Here is a 22636-nt window from a genome sequence, read left to right on the forward strand (position 1 = left end):
AAGAAGATGGGACCTCACAGCAACCACTCTACCCAGTTGAGATGACATCATTATGTAGACAGTGCTACTATAAGACCATTTTGGATACTAGCTGCTTTAATGGTGCACCTTCTCTTATTCTGGCCAGAACTCCAAATGAGAACTTTGAAGAAAAAAAAAACTATTGACTGCTCAGAAATTGCTTGCAACTATACTAGACAGTAATTTTGGAATTAAACCACAACTTAATTTTTGCAGGTTCCCATTAAGAGAACATCACCCCCATGATAGTGGGAAGCAATTCTAAAAGATGATGGCCCCTATTACAAATAATTATGTCCATAGGGTTGGGAATAATGTTTAGGATTTGTTGATTATCACTTGTACTAGATGAAGGGTTGGGGTGAAAACTATGTTTGTTCAAAAAAGGGGGGATAGTAATAGTAGTTAATAGAGGGAATACTTGGGAGCTATTATTTATGGATAATTTACATTGGTGTAGTTTTTGTCTATTGATACAAGTTCAAATTATATTTGTTACTTTTGTTTACATTATTTGTACATATATACAAAGTTATTTTGTCAGATTGTAGATATGCATGTTTCTACCTTGGTTTAGGATGTTTTGTATATTGATACAACTTTTAGGGTATATTTTCATATCACAATTTATATTACTCCTACCTCTTATCAAGATACATTGTTTACATTTTGAGGTCATTGTCTTCATTTGTTACACATTTGTTTACAGATTATTTAATATTATTATAGGTCAATATTTGTTCATGTTTGTTGTACATACAGTCAGATCAACTAGGTTCTTTACATATATAAAGATTGTATTCTGACTAGATAGGTATTCTTCAACCACTTCAAAGATCTGTGGAACATGGCATTTAAATAATTTAGGGTTCTGTTGACATGAGACATGATTGCTTCTGACAGTACCAATCTATTCCCAAAAGAGTGTTGAGCACCGGAGGTACCGCACTTGGAGCTTGTTTTCTTCTTGGCAAAGCTGGCCTATGGGCAAGGAACTGACAATGCCTCAACCACTGACAAGTTACATAGTATCTGGAAATGGATAAGCAGGACTGTCAAATCTTGAAGACAGGGTAAAACCGGTTTGAAAAATCTTCTGCCCCTGAAAATGGTCTGTCAGGTATACTAGGCCTTAGCCAGGGTTGGTTGTTTCAATATTGCAAAATGAGACTTTAGGTGATTGCTCAGGTAGCTAATTGTCTCTGTCATATATTGCTCACTTTGGAAGCTACTTCATTGTACTTCCTGACCGCTCAAGAATGTTAGCTCCCAGGGCTGGAGAGATGGCTCAGGGGTTAAGAGCATTGCCTGCTCCTCCAAATCCTGAGTTTAATTCCCAGTAACCACATGGTGGCTCGCAAACATCTGTAATGATGTCTGGTGCCCTTTTCTGGCCTGCAGCCATACACACAGATAGAATACTGTATACATAATAAATATTTTTTTAAAAAAGAATATTAGCTCCCTTCTCAGGCCTTCGATGTGGTTGAAGATTAGATGCTTGTAGTTACTGTACTCTTATGATCTAGCCAAGACATTTCCTATACAAAACTTAGACTCCATAGGATAAAATGTTTATTAAAACATTTAGCATATGTTACTTGCTTAATATTGTTTATTTGGAGGTAATTCTAATTATACTTGATATGTACTCCTAGTGTATATAGATTTGTATTGGGTTTGAAACTCTCTTATTTAAACTAAAGGAGGAGGTGCTGCAGGAGCTCCTTCCACTCCTTCAGCCAATAGCCTTTAAGATACCAGACACTGGGGCATGGTCTCTTATACTTTAAAAAGCAGCCGGAAACATGGGCCTGCTTTCTTGCTTATGGCTCCTGTTCCGGCTGCTAGACTCTGTCCCTGTTTGAGCTCAGAGGACTGTTGCTTAGGATGGTGATCTGTAAGTTTTCCCCTTAAATAAACAATCCTTTTATTATCCTAATTCTGAACTGCTGTGGGATTGTTTTAAGGCATCACCCAGGTTTTGTTCCTAGCATCCACATGACAAAAAATTTCCTGGAACCCAAGTTATAGAGAATCTGATACCCTCTCTGACCTCTGTGGGCAGTAAGCACAAAGTGGACATACATATATTTACAACAATAAGTGAATAAAGAAAGAGAGAGAGAGAGAGAGAGAGAGAGAGAGAGAGAGAGAGAGAGAGAGAGAGAGAATATGAATGAGAACAGGGCAGTGGCAGCAGCTTCTTATCCTTTATCATGTCCTATCCTGGGAGGCAGCACCACCTACTGTCCACATAGAAACCTACAGTCTGCTAAAACATTTAACTGAAGGAGCCACTCCATTGGGCAGTTCCAGTAATTCAGGCTTGAACAATTTAGAAGGCACACTGAACTTGAATTGATGAGATGACATTAAGATTGTACATATATGAAACTGTTAAAGAGAGCAGAACAGGAATCAAATGGGGCTAGGACACAGTGGGCTTTATGGCCCTGTGTGGGTTAACTACAAGAATGAGAGTGAATTCTGAACCTGGGTCTGCCTTGGAATTTCACTTCACTGCAGCAGGAGGAGTGTGATGTGGTCCTTAGGAGAATCAAATCCCCTAGCCACACAGTTTCTGTATCAGAAAAGGAATTAAGAAACTGAAATTCTTTTCGTTGTTGTTGTTTTATTTTATTTTTTAAAACAGTCTTTTTTCATTTTACATGCCAAATCCTTTTCCCACTACCTCCCTTTCTTTTTCTTCCTCCACCTTCCCTCCACACATCCCCCTTACACTCACCAGAGAGATTAAATCTTCCCACCAGGAGTCAACAAAGTCTAGTACATTGCTTTGAGGCAGAACCATGGCCCTGCCATAATATCTAGGCTGAGCAAGGTATCCCTCCAGAGAGAATGAATTCCAAAAAGCCAGAACAAGCAGTAGGGCTAAATTCTTATGCCACTGCCAGTGACCCCACAGTCTGCCCCAGTCATACAACTCTCACCCACATTCAGAGAGCCTAGTTTGGTCCTATGCTGGTTCCCTCACTGTCAGACCAGATTGGAAAGCTTCCATTAGCTCAGGTAAGCTGTTTCAGTGGGTATCCCCATCATGGTCTTGACCTCTTTGCTCGTATTCTCACTCTTCTCTCTTTGACTAGACTTTGAGAGCTCAGCCCAGTGCTCCACTGTGGTTCACTGTATCTGCTTCCATCTGTTGCTGGATAAAGGTTCTATGGTGACATTAAGACAGTGATGAAGCTGACTACAGGGCTAGGCCAGGTCAGGCACCCTCTCCACTATTGCTTAGTGGAGATCATCCTTGGGGATTCCTGGGAATTTCTCTAGTGCTAGGTTTCTTGCTAGCCCCATAATGGCTCCCTCAATCAAGATATTTCTTTTCTTTTTCTTTCTCTCTGTCCTTTTCCCCATCTCGACCACCCAGAAAATACAGAAATTCTTTTTTTTATTAATTTTTATTGAGCTATACATTTTCCTCTGCTTCTCTCCCTGCCTTTCCCCTTCCCTTCAACCCTCTCCCAAGGTCCCCATGCTTCCAATTTTCTCAAGAGATCTTGTAATATTTATTCCCTTCTCAGATCTTTGACAGAGTCGAAGATTATATAATTGTAATTACTCTCTACCTTATTTAGACTCCTTGAGATAGAATGTTTAGCAAAACTTTTGTTCTCAATATTGTTTGTTATATTTATTATTTGTTATTATTGTATATAGTTGTATTTGGTTTAGTTCTGTCTTATTTAGACAAAAGGGGAGATGTAGGGATAAGTCCCGCCCCTAAGGGGGCGTGTTCTCCTCGGGCTAATGTTTGCCTATAAATTTGGCGAGAGTGCTTCCAGCTGCTGCTTCTGCTTTCCTGGTCTCCACGGGAACGGTGGTTCTGTAAGTCTATTTCTCCATTAAAGCTATAATATGTATTTTTACAATCTGTCTGCATTCATTTACGCCGTTACACTTCCCATGTAGATTAGATCTTTGTATATCTCTCTTAGGATCCTCATTGTTGTCTAGGCTCTGGAATTGTGATTTGTGGGCTGCTTTTCTTTGCTTTATGTTTAAAAAACACTTATGAGTGAGTACATGTAATAATTGTTTTTCTGTATCTGGGTTACCTCACTCAAAATGATGTTTTCTAGCTTCATCCAGTTGCCTGCAAGGTTTAAGATGTTATTTTTTCGACTGTGTAGTACTCCATTGAGTAAATGTACCACATTTTCCTTATCCATTCTTCAGTCGAGGGGCATTTAAGTTGTTTCCAGGTTCTGGGTATGATAAACAATGCTCCGATAAACATAGTTGAGCACATGTTCTTGTGGCACAATTGAGCATCATTTGGATATATACTCAAAAGTGGTATTAATGGGTCTTGAAGCATTCAAGCAATTCAAAGAGAACATAATAACATACAAAATCCAAACTGTATTTTTCATCTTTATGTGGCTATTTTAACCTCTATTTCTTTAATTTTTAATTTTTGGCTTTTTGAGACATGGTTTCTCTGTGTATGTTTTGCTATCCTAAAATTCACTCTGTAGACCAGGCTGTCCTTGAACCCACAGAGAAATGCCTGCCTCTGCCTCCCAAGTGCTGGGATTAAAGTTGTGTGCCACACCTTGAACTCACAGAGGTCTGTCTGCCTCTATCTCCCAAGTGTTGGGATTAAAGGTGTGTCACCACGCACAACTATTCTCTTTCTTTTTTATTTTAAGAACTTTAACCTTTAGCCTGCATATATTTTTAACACACTGTAAACCATTTAGAGGTTTTCTTCATCTTTGACTCTCTCTTTACTATATATTTCTCTTTTTCTGACCACATGAGTCTTTAATTTGCTAAGTGATATGGTTAAGGTTAAAACCATGGCTTTGGTGGCTGGATCCAGCCCATTTCTTAGTTTTCTAAGTTTCTAGCCTCATGGCAGAGGTACCGGTTGTAGCCTTATTGCCACAACTCTATGGCATTTCAAAGTCCCTGCCAGCAAGAAAGCTGCAGCATTCTGCTCACCTACCACACTAAAATGCTCTGTAGCCAGACCTCCTGCCTCAAAGAGTCAGAGTTTGTGTTGGCAGGATGGCCCAGAATGCTGGCATTTTAAAATGGCACGGCTTTTTTTTTTTCGTGCTAATGCTGAAAACCAAAAAGCATGCGGTCAGCTTTTCATCCACACCATTTAAGTGTTTTGTGGCAGGGCCTCTTAAAAGAGCTGCAAAGTTTTACATCTAAAGCTGAGTCAGGAAGCCTCTCTTAAATGAGATGCATTTGCCTCTAGCAAACAGAGCCCACCTGATAAAATGCTGCTATCAATAAGCTGTGCTTAACTCTATTCATTTTTGTCTAGAATAACTTCCCAAGCCCTCTCAGGCTTTATGTGGATGCAGTTGTCCATGTGGGCACCATTTGTTGACTAAGTATTCTGTCCTGCTCAGTTCTCACAAAATAAAGTGTTCAAGGCCAGGGTGGGCTACATGAACCCTAGGGAGAATAAACTAGCAGACATGTCGATGTACAGTCTTCTTTCTAGAATGGGAAATGGAGACAGTGAGATGACTCATCCATAAGACACTTGTACCAAGTCTATGAGCTAAGATCTATCCTGGATTCCATAAGGAAGAAATGTAGTATGATCTTTGTGTGGTTCCACCCCCGCCCCCGACTATCAATCTATTCAGTAGTAACCTGCCTGAGTCTGGAGGGTCAATGGAACCTAAAGATTGCTATGGATGTGGCCTCACACAAAATTAGAAATTTAAGTCAACATGAAGGTTGGTTTACAATTTTGTTTTTAATTTGAAGGCAGAGTTGTTGAGAGTGACAAAGTTGCTTTGAATTGTCAAAAGGTTTTAGCCCTGATTGAAGACTGTCCTGTCTACAAACTGGCACAGGCCTGGCTGATTCTGCATGTAGCCTCTGGTTCTCAGACTTCAGGAAAGGGCAAGAGCCAGGTGCTCAAGTTCAGAGTCATAGGAACTGCAGGTAGTGAAGTAGAGAAAGGGGCAGGCAGGGTGCTGGGCAGTGTCTTGGACTTGCATCTCAAGCAGGGAGTGGCCAGATATTTCCCAATGGGCTGTTGCTGAAGTTTGGCCATTTCTAATCATGTCCTTTTATGAAGTTCAGCAATGAAAAGCCTTGTGGTTAGTATTTGGAGATTCCACTGTCTTTTTTATTTACGGAAAGAAGTATGTGTAGGGTGTTAAAGTGTGTGGGGTGTATAGTGTGTGTAGTGTGGGGGGAGTATGAAATGTATGTAGCGTGTAGGGTGTGTAGTATGTGGGATGTGTAGTGCGTGGAGGGTGTCTAGGGTATGTAGGGTGTGTGGGGTGTGTAGGGTATGTGGGGTTTGTATGGTATGAGCAGTGTGTAGTGTGTGTGAAGGGTGTATAGAGTGTGTAGTTTGTGTAGTATATATAGGGTATGTAGGGTGTGTAGTGTGCCTGAGTAGGGCCAAACTTCATTCCTTCCACTTGCGTCTCATTCAATCATGAGGGATGGGTGGGGAAGAGACTGAGGGACCCACAGTGGTACAGTCCTAGGGGCTTACGGTGATAGAGCTGCAGGCAGTTTTGAGCCCAAAATAAGAAGACCGGTCTGTCAAAGGAAGTTTGGAAGGTGTAGTTGTGTTTGTTAGTGATGGCATCATAGAAGACTATATCTCCATGCTCATAATCTACGTAGATGCCCACTTTCCTATAAGAGAATGGGAGATTCTCCCGAATACTGCAGTTGGTGATTGGCTGACATCCAGAGGACGATATCCACAATGCCCACAAGCAGCATGGCTCAGAGTTCAGAATCTGCAACCCCTGAGACAACTCAGCAACCACACCCACTATGCCATCCTGATTTGGGGGTCCCTGAATTTCCACCTCCCACACCCCATGGCCTGAGGAGAGGCCTGGGGAGCCCCTCACACAGTGGAATTCTTCGAATTGTAAAGGTTTTGCCTGCCTATTGCCGTCGATGACATACAAGCTTGCTTTCTTTAGATCCTGAGAAAAGGTGAGGTTTGGGTCAGCTGAGGCCATGTCCAGGGTCGTAGGTTCTGTGGAAAGAGAAAAAAGAGTAAACAGGGACAGTTGCAGGGCAAGTCCTCCAGCACCCTGCTCTTGAGCTTCTCGTGATGTAGCTAGATGGAGAAATTCTCCTTCAAATTCCAGTTCCTGTCCTCAGAAAAGACTCCTACCTGTTTCTTTTGGTTTTCTGAGGAGGGGGGTCACATATAATCCAAGCAGGGCTGAAAATTTTTGTCTAGCTAAGGATGATCTTGAACTTCTCATCTTTCAAAATGCACCTCCCTAGTGCTGGAATTATAGATGTGGGAAACCATGCCCATGCTCCCTACACCCCCTCTCCAGAACCTCTCCCCACTCTCCATCCCCAGGCCTCAAATTTAGCCCCTGATTTTATGAGCTTCTGTTCTGTGGGTGCAGAGGGAAGGTCCCCTAGTCCACGTGGTAGTAGAATCATTTCAGAAAAAAAGTCTTGAACCAAGGTCATAACACCCTGTACAATTTAGATCTTCTAACAATGTAGATATGTCTTCCCATTTCCATATTTCCTGGTTCATATGGCAAACAATTGGGGCTACTATGAGAGGTCAAAGTTCAGCCTGATTTTCTAAAGTTGGGGTCACCACTACTCTGACTTTCTGAAACTGAGTTCCTGGAGCCAGGAGGTGAGTCAGCTGATAAGGCATGAGTCCCAAGCCCGACACCTGATTTCAATCCAGAAACCCACATGGTGGGAGACTGACTTCCCCAATCATCCTTTGACTCCCACACAAAGGCATGTGTGTGCATGCGTGAGTGCACATGATAGAATGGAATCCCTCAAACACAGGAGGACTGAAGAAGTGGATATTCAGAGACCCGTGATATGCCCCCACTCTCGTATTATGGCTCAGACATTGAATGGCAGTTTATCAAAGCTACAGAGTCTTTGTCCTATTCAAAGGCTAGAGCACCAGTGGTCCCGGCTCTGCTAAGGTTTAGAAAGTGGGAACATTTTCGCCCCTCATTTGGTGTTGAATTTCAGCCTTTGCTGCAATGCGAGTTCTCCTCTGCTGTGTGTGGGGTTGGGGAGATGGCGGATGTGGAAGTGTGCATTAGAACAACTGGTCAGGGTCACTGGGGTAGGCTAGGGAGGTGATCCCAGCAGATCTTACCCCTTTCTGATTCCCAGACCTGGCTAAGTTATATTACTGGATGCAGGGGGATGGGGATGATGACCATAAATGAAGACAGTGGTAGGAACTTCTAAGGTCTACCGGGGGCATCAGAGTCAAAGCAATTGGAGAAGAGCAGCACTGGTGAGAATGACCACCACGGGGACTTGTCTTCTGTTTTATTGGAGGTGCTCATTGCCAGGCATCGTGGTGCATACACCTCTAATTCCAGCACTTGGGAAGCTGAGACAGGAGAACTACCATGAGTTCAAAGGTAGTCTGGGCTATATGTGATTCTGTCTCAAAAGCAAACAAAAAAACAAAGGACTGAGGGAGGTGCCTTGGCTGTGCAGGCATGAGGACATGAGTCGTGATCCCCAGCATCTAAGGATAAAATCTGGTTGTGGCCCAGGCACACTTGTTACCCCAGTGCTGAGTAGCAAGGATGGCTGCATGGGCCTCAGTAGCAAGACAGCCCAAGCTATCTAGTGAGCTTAAAGTTCAGTGAGAGATCTTGTCCATGAAACTAAGGAAGAGTGTGAAAGAAGATGCGTAAGTCTAGCCTCCATGAGTACACACTCACACACACAAACACACACAGACACACACTACACATACATACACACCACACACACCATACATACACACACCACACACATGTGCACACATACACACCACACACACATGCACACACACACGTGTGTGTTCACACTCACATACACCAGCCAGAGAAAGAGAAAAAAGAACTAATAAAAAATAGGTAAGATGGCTTGGCAGGTACAGATACAGATGCTTGCTGCCTACACCCAAAACTCACATAAAAAGCTCACATAAGAAGAGAACGGTCTTCACAAACTAGTCCTCTCATCTTATTGTGCATAAGTATGCACACATAACAATAACCAAGGAAAGAAAAATTTTAAAAACAAAACCCAAAGAAGGTGGGGGAGTGTGAAGGAAGGAGCAACATCCAGGGGTGCGCAGCCCACAACTCTGAGGCTGTCAGTGTGCACAGAGCTCACAGCCAACTCCTCCTCTAGGAACACAGGGAAAGGGGCCCAGTTTTGCTCCAGAGCAGAGCTCAAGAGGATGCTGCCTCAGAAAGGAGGCCTCAAAGTGGAAGGGGATGGAATAGGGTTGAGCATTAGGTCCTGCTGAGCTGCAGACAGTAGGAGGGGCATAGACCAAGCAGCAGGGTGCACCTGCACACTAGGGGTTTCCTGTTGGGGGCTAGGGTTCTGCTGTATCAGAGCTGTGAAGGAACAGAACTTTGACCTGTACACCTAGAGGACCCTTGCTTCTCTAAAGGAAGACTTGTGTGCCTAGAAGGAATCCTACCTGAGGTGGACAAATCTGAGTTATTCTTCTGTAACTGGCACCCTAAGATTTGAGAAAGAAAACAAATTTACGTTAATAACAAGTGGTTATAAATTAAAAGTCATATTGGGGGTGATCTTGGCTTTTATCATAACTACCCTCAAAGCTGGACCAATCAGATGACATCATTACAGGCATTGTCCCAGTGGATCTCAACTACTTGGCATTGCTGGGCTAACTAGACCTGTTAGGTCAGCTCCAGCTACAGACTGAACTGCCTCCAACTGAGCCTTGTGAAATGAAGAAATAAATGTATAAATTGCCATTCATTTTTTAAAGTTTTTTAATTAGTGGGGATGTCACTATGATTATCTAAATGTAAAATAATAAAACAATTCTATAAACTTTTTCTCCATTGGTGTTCACACACACACTGGACCTTCCACCCTTAATCTCCCATTGAAGAGAGATTTTGTATTCTTCACTTTCCCCAAACAGCAGTGTATGCACACACTTACAGTTCTCCATGTCATTCTTATTCAGGCTTTTCAGGAATGTGCTTTTATCTTTCTTCCCTTCAGTGTTCAGGTTGTCTGTGAGGAGAGAGTGAAGGAGATGGAGAATCCACAGAGGTTAAGCAAGCAACGGGGACCACACATTAAGGCACTGATTACTGATGTAGGAAGAGGGGGTACTGGGATTTCTCACATAGTCTCAGTGGACCAAGAAGACAGCAAACAGGGAGAGCTGCTCTAGGGTCTCCCAGAACTGGCTCTCCAGTACAGCCCAGTCCAGAACAGAAGTATTGGAGCCACAAGCATAAGCCACTGAATTTGGGCTTTTCTAGATGCTATTTTGAAACTCTAAAAGACCAGGGCATGCTGACACTCAGGAAGCTGACACAGGAGGATGACAACTTTTAGTCCACAGGACATAGTGAGTTCCAGTGTCTCAAAAGCAAAGGAAAAGGGAAAGAGGCCTCAGTGGCTAAAAGCACCAGGGACCCAGTTCAGTTCTCAGCATCCACTGAAACTCCAGTCCCAGGGCATCTGGCACCCTCTTCTGACCTCCATAGACACCAGGCATAGACACAATACATGCACACAACACCCATACACATAAAGTAAATAAAACATTTAAAAAAGAAATGAATACAATGAATTAAATAATATGTTTTGTTTAGCTCAGAATGTTAAAATATACTGCCATTTCAGCATGTCCAATAAAGGTTGAGTGCTACCTGGGCTCAGTGCTGGGTGCTGGAGACCCAGCTACTCAGAAGATCACTGAGGTCTTCCATAAGAGACTACCCTGGACAATATTTCTGTTTGCTTTTGTTTTCATTGCTATATTTTATGCTCTATTTCAATATTAAGTCTTTCAAAGTCAATGTGTATTCTTTACTTCCACTATGTGTTAATACTGTGTTTTGGTGCCCAGGGGTACATTTGATAAGCCACAACCAAATTGGGAACATACTTCTAGTCCCATTTTCACCATCTAGTAAACATGGAAATTTTTTGAGCTCAGAGGTGTTTTGACTCTGAGGATGTAGCTCAGATTGCAGAGTGCTTGTCAAGCAAGCCCGAAGTTCCATCCTCAGCACTAAACCTGATACAAGGCAGCATGAGGAATTTCTGCATAATGGTTCTTTGACTCATTCACCTGGGTTCAGAAAGGCTTTGGGGCTATACCAGAGACATCAGATGGTATCTGGGGTGATGGAAAGAATCCTTAGGCAGGTAAGCACAGGGAGTGTTAGTCACATCTTACCTGTTAATTTCTTAAGGCTTTCTATGATGGACTCATGTCTTGCTTTTGCTTCACTGATTTTTTCCTCCAGGTTCGTAGGAACTGGTATTGGGTTGGAAAACTGAAATTCTCTACTCCTGTGAAGATATGTTGATCTGAGTTGTAAGTTTGGGGATAGAGTGTGGGCAGAAAGGATCTGGGAGCTGGTTTCTGGGATGGAGGAAGAGTGATAAATACAGTCTAGAGCCAGGGAGCTGTTTGTCAGGGTGTGTTGACAGAAGTTTCTGTCCCTCCTGGTTCTGTAGCCTTTCAGTCCCAAAGAAACACACAAAGGTCTGCATTAAATCTTTAACGGGTTGGCCTATTCGCTCAGGCTTCTTATTAACTTCTATAAATTACATTAACCAATAATTCTTGTCTGTATTAGCCACATGGCTTGGTACCTTTTTTCATCGAGGTATTCTCATCTTGCTTCCTCTATGTCTGAGTGACGACTACAGAGTGGACCTTTCCTCTTCCCAGAATTCTCCTGTTCTGGTTTCCCCGCCTCTACTTCCTGCCTGGTCACCCTGCCTATATTTCCTGTCTGGCTACTGGCTAATTAGCAGTTTATTAAACTAGTACAACTGACAAAACTTTGCAGGCTATAAGACCATTGTCCCACATCAGTGGAGCCAGGACAGGAATGCAGGGCTATGAGATCAGACACAAGAAAATATGGAAAAGAAGATGGGAGATGGATCAGAGAAGAGAGAAGGGACAGGGAGTAGGGAGGTAGAGTAGGAAACCCAGGGTTCACTCTCTTGACTAAGAGGGATATGGGAGGGGAGCGCAGCTGGGAAAGAAAGACTGCTCTTCTGTGTGATTATTTTGGGAATCTGAGCAGTTGGGAACAAACAAGCTGCCTCCATACAACTGATAGCACTCCAGCAAGTGCCAGTTTAATCCAAGTAAAACCTGAGAAAGCTTATAAAGTCATTTTAGACACAAAAGAACAGAGTTAAGCATGGCTTCTTGGTAGCCAACATTTTCCTAATGGCATGCTGCAGCTCCTTCAAGAGAGGTCTTGCAGATTTAGTGGTACCATAAAAAAAAAGCCATGCAGTATGGGCCATGCTGCCAGCATGAACTCTGGCTCTTTCAGGAGGCCAAGCATTTAAATGGGGTTTGTGGGCAGTGAGCTGCAAGTTACTTGGTGGCAGCATGGGCCAACTGGTTATCAGAGTTGAGGTGGTGAGTGTGGCTCCACCCAGCAGGCTCAGAGGCACTGAAGGACTTCCACCATGTTCGACTGGGCAGAGCAAGCAGGCAAGGTCCTGTGTGTCCTAACAATGCTGCTGCTTAAGTTTTTAAGAAGGGCTTAGCATTTTAAAAAGTCATCTTGTTCAGAAAAGAATTACAGATACACAATAAGGACAGATTCAGACATAAAAGACCTCTAAATGAGACACAGTATGTTTTAAAAATGTATGTCAGTGTGGGGAGAGAAGAAAAACAGCATAGAGAGCTATAAAAGGAAGTAAATGGTTTATAAAAAGCAATAAAATAAAGTCTTTAAAGAGAAAGAGTACAGACTGTCACAGATTAAAGAAGTAAAGATAATAAAATAAATATTAAAAAGTACTAGAGTAAGAAAATAAGCCACATAAAAATGGAATCTACACATAGAGTCTGGATTATGTATATTATTGTGATTTGAATTTTTTGACTGTGAAGGAGCTAAGTACAGAGGCACATTTTATTATATGGACTGCTAAGTAAAGCCAACATAAAGGTATGTTGACTTCAGAACTTGGGTCTAAGGATTTGTTGCTTTGGAAAAGAGGTTCTTCTTTTGTTTCCATAGAGGATGAGAACTTGTAGATTGTTTCCAGATTAATGTGGTTTGATGGACCACCTGAAAGGTTTCCATAAAACCCCAACAAATACTTTGCCCAACAAAATGCAGGAAGTAGTTTGGAAAGAGCTATGCCAAAATTTCCAAATATTATTAATAAATGTTTCTTTACATTTAAGAGGGGATATGATATAGAGATTTGCATTGGTATGGATCTTGGTTTATTGATATAAATTTAAGGTCAATTTTGTTATATATGTATTATTTCTGTTCTTGATTAAGGTATTGTGTTTATGTGGCTCATTTATAAATGTAATGTATAATAAAGAAACATAGGTTAATATATAATCATCTATAACATTCAAGCTTGTAGTTATCTAAATATATAGAGAGATATTTCAGTTAGATAGCTATTCTTCAAATCTTTCAGAGACCATCAGAATATGGCATTTAAAGTGTTTTAAAATCTAGATTTTTCATGACAATGAGACACGTCTGCTCTTGGAAACACCAATTATGTCAAGAGGAAGATGGGCACTGAAGAGGTTCCTTATGGCATTGGTTAACCACTTGGGCAAAAACTGCTCTTTCCTGGACTGCTTGATGCTATGCTGTATGAACTAGACATGCAGGGTCCACAGAGAAATTACTGCTGAACTTGCGTAAAAGTGAGACTATCCTTTGGGGTTCCTGATTCATGAAAGAGTCTGCTGGGTAATATGGATCTGTAGGCAGAAGATGGATGTCCCATGGGTACAGAAGAACTCTGGGTGACTGTCCAGACAGTGAGATATATCGGTCAATTCTAGAGTTTTGGGAGTTGCTTACAATGCACTTCCTGCTTACTTAGGTAATATTATATCCTAGAGTCTTTGATGGAGTTGAAGAATAGATAGTTATAGATATAGTTTTCTTTAGTTATGATAAAAGACAAAGTAACTATAAATATTGTAACTATAATTCTTGCTTGATGCCTGTTTTGTTACATGTAATTTAACTATATTAAAGTTAAAATCTTCCTTTTTATTTAAACAGAAAACGGGAGGGGATGTGGGATCCCTGTTTGTATGCTGTGAATACCATTGGTGAAGAACGAACTTGCCTTGGCCTTTGATAAAGCAGGGCAGAGCTAGGCAGGAGAAACTAACCTGAAAGCTGGGAGTAAGGGGACAGAGTCAAAAAGAAACCATGGAGCCGATGCCAGAGACAGACATGCTGAACACTTGCCGGTAGGCCACAAGTGTCATGGCAAAATATAAAATACTGGAAATGGGTTAATACTAGATGTAAGAGCTAGATAGTAATACAGTGATTGGCCAAGCAGTGATTTAAATAATATAGTTTCTGTGTGATTATTTCTGAAGTCTAGGCGGGTAGGAAAACAAACAAGCAGCTTCCTACTACAGATCAGACCCATGAAAATATGGAAATGAAGATGGGAGATGGATAGAGAAGAGAGAAGGGATGGGGCGTAGGGATGTTGAATGGGAAAACCAGGGTTCACCCCCTTGATCAAGAGGAATATGAGAGAGGAGTGCAGCTGGGGATTAAAAGGCTGCTCTAACGCTGGGTGTTGATGAAAAGAGCTGTGCCCAGCAGACCACATGCTACTGTGGCCAGCTTGGTCTTTTATACCTGCAGCCTAACGAGTTTATAGCCGAGTTATTGGAGAATGTGAACATGTTCGGATATATGTTGAATGTTGTATGTGTGAGTGAAACAGAAAGCACAGTGCACTTGGGATGCCCATCATACCTGCTCAAGGTGTCTTTGATGTCCTGAAAGAGAAAGAGAACAATGTCAGAGCTTACCTAGTCACAGGCACCAAGAAGGGGTTCAGACTCAGCAGGAGGCAGAGTGAGAACACCCCAGTTTTCCAACTTCTTTTCCTCTCTGTCTTTCTGTCTCTGCTGCCTCTGGCTGTCTGGCTGTCTGTCTCTGCTTCTTTTCTTTTTCCCCCCAATCCATTCTGAACTGCTACCCCTAAAACTCCTGGTATAGTTGGGATGGTGTTTAAACCTCAGGAGACGCAGAGTGAGGGGAGAAGAAAGAGTGACATTTGGGAGACGGGTGTTGTCTCTGATACAGAACCAGGGAGCTCAACTTGGCAGTGTTAGGACAAAGGTGGAGTGGCTATCCATGGTTCTTTAAAGAAAAAACAAAAACAAAACAGAAACCAGGTGTGTTAGTCCTGGCACGTGGGTGTCCTATTATTCCTCCCTCTTGGTTTGTTTGTTTGTTTGTATCTGAGACAGTTTAATGTATCTCAGGCTGGGCTCGAATTCTCTGTGTAGCCAAGAACAGTCCTGAACTACCGAATCTTCTGTGTCTGACTGTGAGCGCTGAGAGGACAGGAATGCACTAACACCTCAGTCCTCCCCACCAATTAGTTTTTACTATTTTAAATCTAAATTTAAAAATTGAAGCATTGTAAGTACAACTTTATCGATTTACTAGGATTAACTACATTTTACCTAAGCAATTGATGATTTAGCATCTAAACTGAGATGTGCAAAATAAACAAGAGTTTAAAGACTCAGAACTAAAAAAAAAAAAAACAGCTCTTACAAATATGGAATAGCTCACAAATATGTCTAAAGAGGTTGAAATAATTACATTTGGAATATTGGATTAAATAAATTGTTAAAGTGTTTTACTAAAATTACTTTTATCTGATTTTTTTTCCTGCTTGGCCTGGAATTCCATTTGTGAGCCAGGTAGACTTTGAACTCACCTCTCCCACCCAAGTGCTGGGATTAAAGGTGTACCACTATGCCTGATACTTTTTTCTTTTTAATATAGTTACTAAAAATATATCTTGAAATATAGCTCTTTTTATTGGGTTTTATTTTTAAGATTTATTAATTTTTGAGAATAATGTGAAAAGTATTTTATTATTTTAAGCTTTTATTTATAAATATTTTTTTATGTATGAGTGCTATGGATATGCCCACATGCCAGAGGTGGGCATCAGATCCCATTATAGATGGTTGTGAGCTGCCATATGGTTGCTGGGAATTGAACTCAGGACCTGTGAAAGGGCAGACAGTGCTCTTAACCAGTGAGCCATCTCTCCAGCCCTATTTTCATTATTTTTAATTTGTGTATATATGTGTGTCTGTGTGTGGGCATGTAAATGAGAATGCAGGAACCCTACGAGGCCAGAGTGATCAGATCTGGATCTGCAGTTACAGAAGGAGGTCAGAGGAAAATGTGTGAGAATTGGCCCTGTTCTTCCACCATGTGGGTCTTGGGATCGGTGGCAAGCGCCTTTGCATGAGTCTGAGAGATGCTTTTAAGTAACATATGTGTCCTACATTACAATTCTAAACTGTGAGCTGGATGTAGTGGCACATGAAAGAAGATGGAAAGAGTAGTAATTCAGTGTTACCCTTGATCACATGACCTTTGTCCTAAAACTGCCAGGCTGCTTGGGCTGCATGAGATCCTGCCTCTAAGAACAAGATCAAAAATCCCTAGATTTTTTTGTGGCTCTCTTTCTTTTTCTTTTCCTCCCTTCTTTCCTTTCGTGTGTGTGTGTGTGTGTGTGTGTGTGTGTGTGTGTGTGTGTGTGTGTGTGTGTGTGTCCAGGCTGGCCTTGAACTCTAGTGTTCTGGGGAAGACTCCTTACTCTGGAGTGCTAGAATTATAGAGGTGAGAAACCATGCCCAGATGTTTGAGATAGTGTCTTGATCTTTGTTCATGTTAGCCTTGGACTAGTAACAATCCTCCTGCCTCAGTGCCCTGAGTTATGAGAGGAGCTTTGATTAGGTCAGTGGTTCTCAACCTTCCTAATGCTGCAGACATTTAATACAGCTCCTCATGTTGTGGTGACCTCCAACCATAAAATTATTCCCGTTACTACATCATAATTGTAATTTGCTACTATCATGAATTGGAATGTAAGTGTCTGATATTTTCTGATGGTCTTAGGTGGCCCCTGTGAAGGGGTGGGCAGATCCCCCAGAGGGATCGAGACCCACAGGTTGAGAACTGCTGGTTAGGTGAGGCAGGGCAGCCGTTGGTGGATTAGTTCAGGAAGGCAATAAAAAGTAATAAAGAAACCACACCTCATACATGAGGGTTATTAGGAGAAAGGGCGTGGTGAGTACTGTGCCTTGGGGTGGAACAGCATTAGAGAGGAACGGTACATTATGTCAGAGACAATACAAATGGAGCCTTGTGGGGAGCAACAGGCTTTAAAACCTGATAGGAGCCTCAGGCAAATCCCCAGAGAAAGAAGAGTATCTGACTTTTATGTCCTTTCAGGCAGTGACAGAGGTTTCGCAAAAATTTCATTTCAGGGGATAAAGGACATGGAGGAATCTGATATTAGGAGTTCTTAGGACACAGTATAATACAGATTCTGAAGTATCTTTCAGAAAGAGAGAGAGAGAGAGAGAGAGAGAGAGAGAGAGAGAGAGAGAGAGAGAGAGAGAGAGAGAGGAGTCTGTTACCAATGGACCAATGGACTGACCTCCAGTAGCTCCATGGATGGTGCTTGTAGCCTATTTTTCAGGGACCTTGTGAGGTTTCTGAGGGTGGTCAGCTGTTCCTCTGTGACAGTGACATACTCTTCTATCTGCTTGACTCCCTGCTGCTCCAGCCAGCTCAGCCTTGACAGGAGGAATCTCTCTTCCTCTTCCAGTCTCTGGCGCACATGTTTAAATTCCTCAAGGATCTTTAGTCTCTCTAGATGTACCTGGGGCTGGAGATAAGGGAAGGGATGCAGAGATGAAGAAGGAATGAGAGAGGATTCTCCAAGCTTCCTTTAAGCCAATCATTCACTTTTAAATCAATCAACCAACCAATCAATCAATTAACTAATTGCAGGCAAAGTCTCCCTATATAGTTCAGGATAGTCAGGAATTCATTCAGAGCAACAGGTTAGTCTTGTATTCATAGAGATCAACCTGTGTCTGCCTCCTAAGTGCTGGAATCAAGGGCATGCACCATCTGACACAATTCACTCTTTAGGAGTATGTAAGGATTATTCTGAAACCGGTTTACAACAGATTGCTAAATCTTACCTATGGGAAAAGGGGAGGGACAAGAAGATCAAAGCACTTCCTGTGTTCAAAGATTTAGGCTCATTGACTGTTTTTAAACGTTCAAGGACATCAGCCAGATGCACAACTAAGAAATTTTAGCACTGCGAGTGCAGACAGGAGATGCAGGAAGCCAAGGCAGCCTCCATTCAAGGCCAGCCTGGACTACTTGAGCCACTCTCTAAACAAAAAAACAACATCACCATAGAAAACCCAGGATAAGGCTGTAGTTCAGTTGAGAGAGTGTTTGCTTAGCATGTGTGTGGTCCTGGATTCCATTCTCACCACTTCGTAGCCTTGGAATGCTGTTATGGCCCTGTAATTCCAGTACTGGGGGAAAGACAAAGGGGTCAGATGATGAAGGCTATCCTTTTTATGTATAACAATTTCTGGTTTGTGCTGCATATGATACCGTGTCTAGGAGCTGGAGATATGGCTCAGTAAAGGACTTTGTTGCTCTTGCAAAGGACTCAGATTCAAATCCCAGAACAGACATGGTAGCTCACAACCATCCTAACTCCAGTTCCAGGGATCCAGTGCCCTCTTCTGATCTCCATGGGTACCAGACATGCACGTGGTATACATACATACATGGAGGCAAAGCATTCATTCACATAAAATTAAACCTAAAAATAAGTAAATAAAACATTCTTAAAAGTCATTGGGGAAGAACATAAATAAATGAAAGAGAGAGAGATGGAAAGAGAGAAAGGAGAGAGAGAGAGAGAGAGAGAGAGAGAGAGAGAGAGAGAGAGAGAGAGAGAGCTCTCCTCAGTTTAGCTGCCTTCATACTGAATTTCCCATGGATGGAGCTGGAGAGATGATGCAGGGGTTAAGAATGCTTACTGCTCTTCCAGAGGACCTGAATTCAGTTCCCAGACCTATGAAGAGCAGATCACAAATATCTGTATTTCCAGTTCTTCTGGTTTCTGCTAAGATTTGCACACACATGACTTTCACTCACACAGACACATACACATAGATAAAAAGTAATGCAGAAACCTTTTAAAAAAGTAAGCAACATCAAAACCGGGTGGAGATGTTTGGTGTTGTCATAGTCTCTTGTCTTTCTTACTGTATAATATTCTCTAGTAAAAAGGGGCTTGTGTGAGCCAGTGTGTTTGGTGTCTGTGTGTGTGAACAAGTGTGTGTGTGTGTGTGTGTGCCTGTGTGTGTGTTTGTGTGTCTGTGTGTGTGTGCAGTCCTTACAAATCTGCTGTGGGTGGAGGAGCAGAAACCCTCCTGGTTCACTGGAGCAGCACCCACGCAGGTAGGTCCGTACAGCTCAGGTGCACGGCTCAGGCACCACACGCTCTGCTCTGCCCTCGCCATCTTCTCAGCAGGACTTTGTTCCAGCCTGGTGTATAAGGAGTGCTCAACATTCCCTCAACAGAGATGCTCAACTTCCTCAGATGTATTTGGAGTGAATATGTCTTACCCTGAACACCTGGATTGCTCCTTCACCTTCCTTTTTCTCTTTAATTATTTCCTTGTCCTTTTGCCCCAAGATCTGGAGCTGTGTCTCAATCTGCACCTGTCGGGAGAGAATGCTTCAGTCAGGTTCTGCCTCTAGGAAGGCAGGGAAGATATCCCAGGGTACTGATGTCACTATTAGCAGCCCCCCTTTCTTTCTCAGGGATCAACCCAATTTTCTCCTTGTATTATGTGATCCTGAGGGTCAAAGTCAAGTCCTCAGACTTGGTGGCAAGTGCCTTTAGTCTCTGAATTATCTCCTCTGCCCCCAAAGTACTATTCTGATTATTCTTCTTGCCTTGATTACAGATTGGTATTTCCCAGAACCTGGGTCTTTGAGCTCACTGGGCCCAGCTGCAAACTGCCAATTCAAGAGTTAAGAGTGCAGCAGTCGGTGCCAACCAGATGGAAAAGGCAGCAGTTCCCAGGTACCCAGGGAGTTCTACTCTGCTGAGCTGGGGACAGAGAAGGAGGCGGGTGCCTACCTTGTAGTTCTGGGCAGCCTCATCTATCACGGTAACTTCATGGGTTTTGTGGTCCTTGGAGTCACGACACACCAAGCAGAGGAACTTGTTATCCTTCTCACAAAAGTAATGAAACTTTTCTTTGTGCTTCGGACATCTTGGCTCTTCTTCTGTTTGGAACTCAGCAGGATCCATAGCCTGGATTTTCTCTGCAATACTAGCCTTCTGCTTATTGGGCCTCAACATGTTCTTATTCACAGGGAGTTTGCAGAGCGGACATTGGAGGTTTTCTGTAGTTTTCCCAACCTGATTGATGCATTGCAGGCAGAAGTTGTGTCCACAGTCAGTGGTGACAGGCTCCCGTAGAATTTCTTCGCAGATGGGGCAGGTCACATCCTCCAGTAGTTTGCTGGCCCGCTTTAGGCTTGCCATGATGGAGCAGCAAGGCTAACTTGATATGTGAAAGCCCAGAAGTCCGAGGCAGGCACTTGTACTGGCAAGAGAAAATGAAACAGGAAGCAGAGGCTAAAGAGCCTCTCAATTGAAAGACTAGAAAAGGACAAATGAAGAGGGGGTTAAGTAAATGAACAGCAGAGAAGAGGAAAACTTATGGGGAATATTGTAAAGAGAAGAAAACAGTCAGTCCTACCTCACCATCTCTCAGGAACAAACAGACACTGTGAGTTCCTACCTCCTATAACATAGAGCAATGTTCTCTGGACCTTGAACTAATTATCTTTACAGGCAGTTGTCTGATAACAGAAGATTCAAGCGTCAAAGTTCGCTCTACTACAGGTAGGGAGTGGAGCGGCTAAGTGGCATTTCAGGGAGGTGTGCTAACCCCCTAGATCTCTTACTTCCCCCACCTGTCCTCTGTTGGTTTTTTTCTCCCTGTCTCTGAGCCATCCTTTGTTCTGTTTGGCCTAAAAGTTTCTTCCTCTCTCTCTGTCCTTCTTAGATCCTCAGCTTGCCTGACCTGTTTCCTTTATCTTGACTAGGAAAGTATGTACTAGTCGCTCAATACTTCACTTCTTAACCCTTCCTCTTTCTCTTTTGTCCCCAGGATCACACTGCTTCTTCCTTCCTCTCCCCCACTTCCCTGGTTCCCTTTTCTCCCACCCCCATTCCCCACACCTCTCCTCTCTTCTGTCATTAAAAACCAAATTGCTCAATTTTCAATTATCTAAAAAGACTTGGGTTTATTTATCTTAATTTCATGTGCATAAGTGTTTTGCCTGCATGTATATATACACAGTGTGCATGCCTAGAACCTATAGAAGTAAAGGAGAAGATTGTCTCTCCCATGGAAACTGGAGTTAGAGCAGTAGTGAAGAGACTATGTGGGTGCAGGAACCCTAGCTGTCCTGGAACTTGCTCTGTAAACCAGGCTGGCCTTGAACTCAAATTCACCTGCCTCTGCCTCCTGAGTGCTGGGATTAAAGACATGAGCCACTACCACCAATAGCACAAATAACAAAAGCCCAGAGACAGAAATTGGTGTTTAACCCAAAAAGTAGAAAAGCAAAGCAGCCAAGCCCCTAGAGAAGTCTAACCTCTACCAAGGCTGAGTGACCACAAACTAAACTGACTAAGTCTCTCTCTCTTCTCACTTTATATTCCCTCTAGTGCTGGGATTAAAGGTGTGAGACACCTACACCTGGATTTGTTTCTGCATTATCCTGTGTAGCCCAGGGTGGCCTTGAACTCAGAAATCCATCTGCCTCTGTCTCCCAAATCCTGGGGTTAAAGGTGTGTGTCAACATTTCCTGACCGTTTGTGGCTTTAGCTTTGCCTCTTGTCTTCAGGCAAGATTTATTTATTAAAATACAAATAATATACCACTATAACCACCCAGCTACTTATATCTTTAATAGTTATCTATTTTTATTATTATTTTTTTTTTTGGTTTTTTGAGACAGGATTTCTCTGTGGTTTTGGAGCCTGTCCTGGAACTAGCTCTATTTTTATGAATAAGAGTATTTTGCCCACAAGTATGTATTGCACCATATGCATGTCTGGATCCTGTGGATGTCAGAAGTGGGGTAGGATGGCCTGGAACTACAATTACAAAGGGTTGTGAATCACCATGAAGGTGCTTGGAGCCAAGCCTGGGTCTTCAGCAACAAGTGTTTTTCACCCTTGAGCCGTCTTTTCAGCCTTTTATTTATGTTTTATAACACACAGTCTGGGTGGGGGGAAAAAACACAGAGTCCAGTTAGTACCAAGCATATGCAAATGATGTGGGACATCCTCTGTAGCAGGGGCAACTACAGTTCCAATACCCCAAAGACAATGACTGTCCTTCCCCAGCACCCATCAGCTGCCAATGGCTCCTCAGAGTGAGGTGGGGAGTTAGGAACCCTTTCCCCTCCAGCTGGAATCTTAGCTGACCTGATCTTGTACAGGCAACCACAGCTGACGGGTTCATGAGTGTGAGGTCGTTGCCAGGTCGCACAGGCTGTGGCTGATCTTGTGGTTATAGCCCCAACAACCATTCATTCTGATTTCCTGGGGACAGTCCTAGGTTTACTTCTGTCCTGATATAAATATCAACAGCACTTCCGTTCATTCTCAAAAGTATCCATTCGTGAGA

At 42.6% G+C, this 22636-nt stretch overlaps 1 protein-coding gene across 1 annotated transcript; it reads right to left on the reverse strand.

Moving 5' to 3' along the window:
* Window positions 1-5754: 5754 nt before the first annotated feature.
* On the reverse strand, window positions 5755-20700 carry LOC142854126 (E3 ubiquitin-protein ligase TRIM31-like). Its single transcript, XM_075979224.1, is given in 9 exon segments — window positions 5755-6566; window positions 6568-7030; window positions 9491-9532; window positions 9988-10062; window positions 11243-11358; window positions 14814-14836; window positions 17536-17766; window positions 19545-19640; window positions 20065-20700. Coding segments are annotated over 9 exon segments (1506 nt in total). The 5' UTR covers window positions 20476-20700; the 3' UTR covers window positions 5755-6517.
* Between the last annotated feature and the right edge of the window lie 1936 nt (window positions 20701-22636).

This window comes from Microtus pennsylvanicus, chromosome 7, assembly GCF_037038515.1.
Source record: "Microtus pennsylvanicus isolate mMicPen1 chromosome 7, mMicPen1.hap1, whole genome shotgun sequence".
NCBI lineage: Eukaryota > Metazoa > Chordata > Mammalia > Rodentia > Cricetidae > Microtus > Microtus pennsylvanicus.